The sequence below is a fragment of the Oryx dammah genome, unplaced genomic scaffold, assembly GCF_014754425.2.
Source record: "Oryx dammah isolate SB20612 unplaced genomic scaffold, SCBI_Odam_1.1 HiC_scaffold_11058, whole genome shotgun sequence".
Lineage (NCBI taxonomy): Eukaryota > Metazoa > Chordata > Mammalia > Artiodactyla > Bovidae > Oryx > Oryx dammah.
The window spans coordinates 420,798-427,463 of record NW_024080452.1 but is presented as its reverse complement, the minus strand read 5'-3'; the positions used below and the strand labels follow the sequence as shown (position 1 = coordinate 427,463).

The 6,666-nt window shown below is 38.7% G+C and overlaps 1 protein-coding gene across 1 annotated transcript in view; it reads right to left on the bottom strand.

Moving 5' to 3' along the window:
- Positions 1 to 4,397: 4,397 nt before the first annotated feature.
- LOC120860374 (acyl-CoA dehydrogenase family member 11) overlaps positions 4,398 to 6,666 on the bottom strand; it is a 119,678-nt gene continuing 117,409 nt past the window's right edge. The window contains exon 20 of the mRNA XM_040236175.1: positions 4,398 to 6,224. Coding sequence (XP_040092109.1) covers positions 6,110 to 6,224 — 115 coding nt within the window. The 3' untranslated portion in view covers positions 4,398 to 6,109. The remainder of the gene's footprint in view (positions 6,225 to 6,666) is intronic.

Sequence of the window (6,666 nt, the reverse complement as noted above, 5' to 3'; positions counted from 1 at the left end):
ACAGGACTCAGGGAGAGTTTTCTAAGTGAGAGAATCCCTCTGTCCTTGGAATTCTCTAGACAAGAACACTGTGGGCTGCCATTCCCTTCTCCAGGGGATCTTCCCGACCCAGGGATCGAACCAGTGCAAAGCCTGTACTGCAGGCAGATTTTTTACCATCTGAGCTACCAGGGAAGTGTAATCATTTATTAACACATATATACAAAATCTAGAAAAATGGTATGGATGAACCTCTTTGCAGGGCAAGAATAGAGACACAGACAGAGAATAGATTTGTGGACACAGTGGGGGAAGGGAGGATGGGATGAATTGAGAGAGTAGCATGGAAACATACACATTCCCATATGTTAAGTAGATAGCTAGTGGTAGAGGCTGCTGGCCAGTGCCCTGTCCCAGCGGCACGCCAATGCTGACCCATGCCTCTGCAGGAGACCCTCAAACACTCCCAGAGGAGTCAAAGAATACACAGTTGTTCTATTTTCTTGCTGGATTTTGACTTGTTCCTTTCTTACAACTCTGTCATCTTCCAAGTCACACACATTATCAACCAGAATCTTTGGAACATCATCAGTGTCTTTAACTTGCAGAATTGTTCTCTCGGATCATATGTATCTTTAAATGTGGACTGTGCTGCATTGGGATAAAGCAAAGCCTTGTCCATGTTTCATGTACAGATCCCTCACCACTATAAATGGTCTGTTTCTATAGTATCCAAGATTTCACACATATACTGTTGTACATCTACTTTAACTTACTTTCTATAAGAATCTTATATTGTAGGACTATATTTTCAACAAAGATTCCTTGAATAAAGTGTATAATGAGAGTAAAAAAGAATAGATAGCTACTGGGAAACTGCTGTATGATACAGGGAACTCAACCTGGTGCTCTGTGATGACCTACAGGGGTGAGACGGGGGATGGAGCAGGAGAGAGAGTCAAGAAGGAGGGGATATATGTATACTTAAGGCTGAGTCACATATGGCAGAAACCAACACAACATTGTAAAGGAATTACCCTCCAATTAAAAATAAATTTTTAAGAGAAACTCTTGTTTCACAAAACTTATTGCAACCACACTCTTACACTAGAATGTTTATGGATTTTCTTCATGATAATCACAAAATTATGAGAAAGGGGTATCCTGAAGAAATAAAAATATTATGGCAGGATCATAAACCCTGAATGCTTTTTGCCCTGAATTAAGTGAGGACTCTTCCCTGAATCCTAATTTGGAAAATTAGAAAATTCTAACAGTCACTGAATGTGGTTTTGTTTTTCTTAGTTATCCTGTCTTCCCTCTGTACTTTGAGCTGATCACAGCACTCTGGCTGATTAGGTTGGACTCCACATCAAGAAAATTTTAAAAAATATGCCTCACTTCTTAGAATAATGGAAATAAAAACAAAAATAAACAAGTGGGACCTAACTAGCTTAAAAGATTTTGCACAGAAAAGGAAATTATAAACAAGGTGAAAAGACAACCCTCAGAATGGGAGAAAATAATAGCAAATGAAACAATGGACAAAGGATTAATTTCCAAAATATACAAGCAGATGATACAACTTAATACCATAAAAAAAAACCACAACCCAATCAAATAGTGGGAAAAAGACCTAAACAAACATTTCTCCGAAGAAGACATACAGATGGCTAACAAACACAAGAAAAGATGCTCAACATCGCTCATTATTAGAGAAATGCAAATCAAAACTACAATGAAATATCACCTCACGCTGGTCAGAATGACAATCATCAAAAAGTCTACAAACAATAAATGCTGGAGTGCGTGAGGAGAAAAGGGAACCCTCTTGCACTGTTGGTGGGAATGTAGATTGTTACAACCATGATGAAAGACAGTATGGAGACTTTTTTAAAAATTAGGAATAAAACCAGCATACAACCTAGCAATACCACTTCTAGGCATATACCCAAGGAAACCAAAACTGAAAAAGACACATGTACCCCAATGTTCCTTGCACACTATTTACAATAGCTAGGACGTGGAAGCAACATAGATGTCCATCAACAGATGAATGGATAAAAAAATTGTGGTACATATATACGAGGGACTACTACTTGGCCATAAAAAGGGAACACATTTGAGTCAGTTCCAATGAGGTGGATGAACCCAGAGCCTATTATACAGAGTGAAGTAAATCAGAAAGAGAAAAACAAATATCGTATATTAACACATATACATGGAGCCTAGAAAGATGGTACTGATGAACCTATCTGCATGGCAGCAATGGAGACACAGACATAGAGGAGACTTATGGACAAGGGTATAAGGCAGGAAGGAGAGGGTGAGATAAATGGAGAGAGTAGCTTGGACGCATACACACTACCATATATAAAACAGATAGCCAGTGGAAATTTGTTGTATTACTCAAGGAACTCAAACTGGGGCTCTGTAACAATCTACAGGGATGGGAAAAGGTGGGAGGTGGGAGGGAGGTTCAAGAAAGAAGGGACATATATACACCTATGGCTAATTCATGTTGATGTATGGCAAAAATCAAACCAATATTGTAATGCAATTTTCCTGAATAACTGAATTTTCCTAAAGGACTGAATTTTTTAGTAAAGAAAAAAAATAAATGTGCATTCTCTAAATTGTTAAATACTCATTAAAAACAAGTATTTCATCAGTTGATCAGCCCAAACTGCTGTGTGCCCCCGCTGCTGGGGCTCTGATATCCCTTCTCAGTCCCAGAGAAGACGTTCATGTTCGGGTTCAGTCTGGGTCTGTTGCCCAGCCTCTGTGTTCTTGGGCTAGTGCTCGGGCTTCCGTTCTGCTTTTGTTTGCAGACTTACAAATAAATGCTTGGCCCTCTCAACAACTGCAAATCAGGGATCAGGAAAGCAATCATGCACATGAATTCATTCATTCATACTTTTTTTGAGTGCATGCTAGCATGCATGGTTCCAATACACAAAAAAAGTGGACTCTACTGAGCAGACAGACCATAAATAAGTAGATATGTCAAGCGATCAGTGCTGTGAGAAGAATGGTAGGTAAAGGGGCTGGAGAGCAGGTGATGCTAGTTCAGAACAAGTGGTCAAGAAAGGATCTTTGTGACAGACTTTATTTTCTTGGGCTCCAAAATCACTGGGGATGGTGACTGCAGCCATGAAATTAAAAGACGCTTGCTCCTTGGAAGAAAAGCTATGACAAACCTAGACAGTGTGTTGAAAAGCAGAGATGTTACTTTGCCAACAAAGGTCTATATAGTCAAATCTATGGTTTTTCAGGTATGGATGTGAGTTGGACCATAAAGAAGTCTGAGCACTGAAGAACTGATGCTTTTGAACTGTGGTGCTGGAGAGGACTCTTGAGAGTTCCTTGGACGGCAAGATCAAACCAGTCAATCCTAAACGAAATCAACCCTGAATATTCATCGGAAGGACTGAAGCTGAAGCTGAAACTCCAATACTTTGGCCACGTGATGGGAAAGCCATCTCACTGGAAAGGACCCTAATGCTGGGAAAGATTGAGGGCAGGAGGAAAAGGGGACGGCAGAGGATGAGATGGTTGGTTGGTGTCACTGACTCAGTGGACATGAGTTCAAGCAAACTCCAGAGACAGTGAAGGACAGGGAAGCCTAGTGTGCTGCAGTCCATGAGGCTGCCCAGAGTCATACATGACTGAGTGACTGAACAGCACAGGCCTATCAGATGCAAGCAGACCAGAGTTGTGGGCAGAGCTGGGGAGACATGGCCCTGGGGGAAGCCTTACAAACAGGCTGATGAGAAATTCAGCTCCTCCACGATTACCTGAACTTTCTCTTGTGTGTTCTCAAAGGTTAAACCATCAACTCCTGGAGATCCTTACCTGGCTACTCCCTGGACAAGCCATGCCTTCTGCGGCCACTTTTGTGTAAAGCCTTATGGTGACTTCCAGTTGGGCAGCCGCTGCCCCCTCCTTCCCTGCTGCTGCCCACTAACTGGTGAGCTCTCCCTTTCTTCCTACCTTCCTATGTGAGGTTACCTGAAGGACGACTTCTCATTTTAAACCTGTGAGGGCTCAAACGACTGGCAAACCTGGCTGACTGTCCTGGGTGGACTGCTCAGAGTGACTTGCAGTGACAGCCTGGGGAGACCCTGGAAAGGGACCTGTCACTCCCGTGTTTACAGTCAGTCATTCACTCACTGATGAAGGGAAAGGGCCCTTGATCTTACTTTAGACTTTGTTGACTGGAGTTTTTTCTTTCAACAATCTTTACTATGTTTTTTAACATGATTTTATCTGAATAAATTAAAGGTAGGTGAGAGAGGTGATATGGATCACATGGGGAGAGGACAGCTGTGTATATGACAGACAGAAACAGATCAATTGAAATAAGTCAGCCACCAATTCAGCCAGTTTTTCTCAAGGAGGAAAAAATTATCACAAAATTACAATTACCGGATACAACTTTTAATTCGAATTGGTCAGAAACAATCTTGATTTCTTCTAAGTTGCAATTTTTAAAACTAGTAATAAGACTGAATAGCTTGGGTTATAAGATTTTATCTACCTAAAAAAGGATGCCTTATAGAAGGCTTTATTGTTGTTCAGAAGTATCAAAGTATTTTTATACAGCTTCAGTGATTATCACACAAGCCCTCAGTAGATAAAGGTCCTCTAAGTTTAGAAGTTAATCCCAACATACAGAAGGAAATACGAGATACCGCGAGGTTAAGGCTCAAAGGCAAATGTCTGCAAAGCCCAAATGACACACAAGACTCAGAACCCGGGTCCTTGTCAACGCTGGCCACCCACACCCACTCCAAGAAAGTATTTCAATAATGCCTGAAACGATTGATGCACATCAATAAATTCATGTACAGTGTTAAAGCTTTTTGAATTCAAAATATTTTCATTTGAAAATTTAAAGAATTTGTTGGTAACTGAACTGAATTGATTCTAATGGCATCCATAGAAACTAAAAATGTAACAAGAAACAGGTACAATTAATTTAAATAATATATTTTATTTAATTCAGTATATCAAAAATATTAACATTTCAACATGTAATCAATATTAAAATGTATTAACAAAACATTTATTATTTTTGTACTAAGTCTTCAAAATCTGGTGTATATTTTGTACTTTCTTAACTTGGATGCTAAATTTTCATTCAAAATACTTGCATTTAGACTTCAAAAAATTTACATTTGCCAAAGACAATTCACATACCCAAGTTATTCTGAGCATACTTAAAAGTTTTCCAGTAACTGAATTGAGAATCTAAATTAATTAAAATTTTTAAAAATCAGAAATTCAGTTCCTAAGTTATGCTGACCACATAATTCAGGTGCTCAAGATTCACAAGTGGTCCAGGGCTGTAGTTCTGGCAGCACTGATTTAACAGGCCACAAGGATGTTGGCTTAGGGTATTGCTTTTAACAAAACGGTGTTCAGAGCAGATTGTTTTTAATCTCCTCTCAAAACTATATAACTTTCTTGTAGGTTAAAACATCCATTGTTCACATCAACATTTTATACATAATTAAAATTTTTCTTAATTTTATTTCCTCATAAGATGCATGTCTTCTAGTAAACTTTCAACCATAATCAGATTTTATGGATAAATGCTTCCTGCTGAATTATGAAGAGATTTATAACAATATAAACTCTAAAATGACCCAATCAGTTATGTCTCGTTCAATGCAAACAATACCACACAGTGTTAAACCAACCCCTAAAACCAATGACCAAAAGGAGATCCTACTATATTTTTACAAAGTAGTGATTAAATATTTATTTAATATTTATTTAAATGGAACAATTCCTGAAAGTAAAAAAGTAAAAATATTTGTATGCTCATGATTTAGTTCTCCAGTCTATTTCATGATTTCTTTACAAGTAGTGTGTTTAAAAACTAAATGTTATATATGTTTAGGTGTTAGACTGAAGCTATAAAATTTCCTTTTTCACTTAAACCCTTGAGATTAAAAAATTTCAAGTGTGATCCTTGAAATGATAAAAGCCATTGATTAAAACAGATGCTCAAATTTTTACCAAAGTGAGTAATTAATCCTGTGCTCAAGCTGTTGCAAAAGTGGAAAAATATTCAAATGCTGGCACTGATGAAGTGTGTATCAAGGTGAGGTGGTGTCACCTCCTATATCTTGGCCCTCAGGTTTTGGGCTTGGTCCCTCAGCTCCATTTTTGCAACTGCTGAGAGGTGGACTTCGTCAGGCCCATCTGCTATGCGCAAAGTCCGTGTTAGGGCATACCTGCAAAAACATAAAGAACAGAGTGGCAGCACTTATCATAGAGAAACCTGATGCTTCAACAGTCACTCTAACTCTAAACCAAGATTATTAGTGTTTGAAATCTCACCAAGACAGTGATAAGAAAAATTGCACAGGGAAAATCAAGAAAAGTAAGCCCAAGGGCTTGTGAAATGTCATTTTAAAGTCCTCACTTTGGGAGTGGAATCTTAAATGGCATGGTGCAGTGGGCTTAATCTCATTCTTGGTTTGCTGTAGGTTCTAGAAGTTGCTAGGAGACATCTTGGGTAAGCCACAGGCCATGAAGAATATATAACTTTTATATAATATAAATACATAGTACTATATATTCAGTTCTTTCTTATTAAAAATTGATGGAGGAAAAACTGATGGGGCGCCAGATTCTTATCTCCAGTGTGACAGAGAAGGTGGTATCATGCCCAGT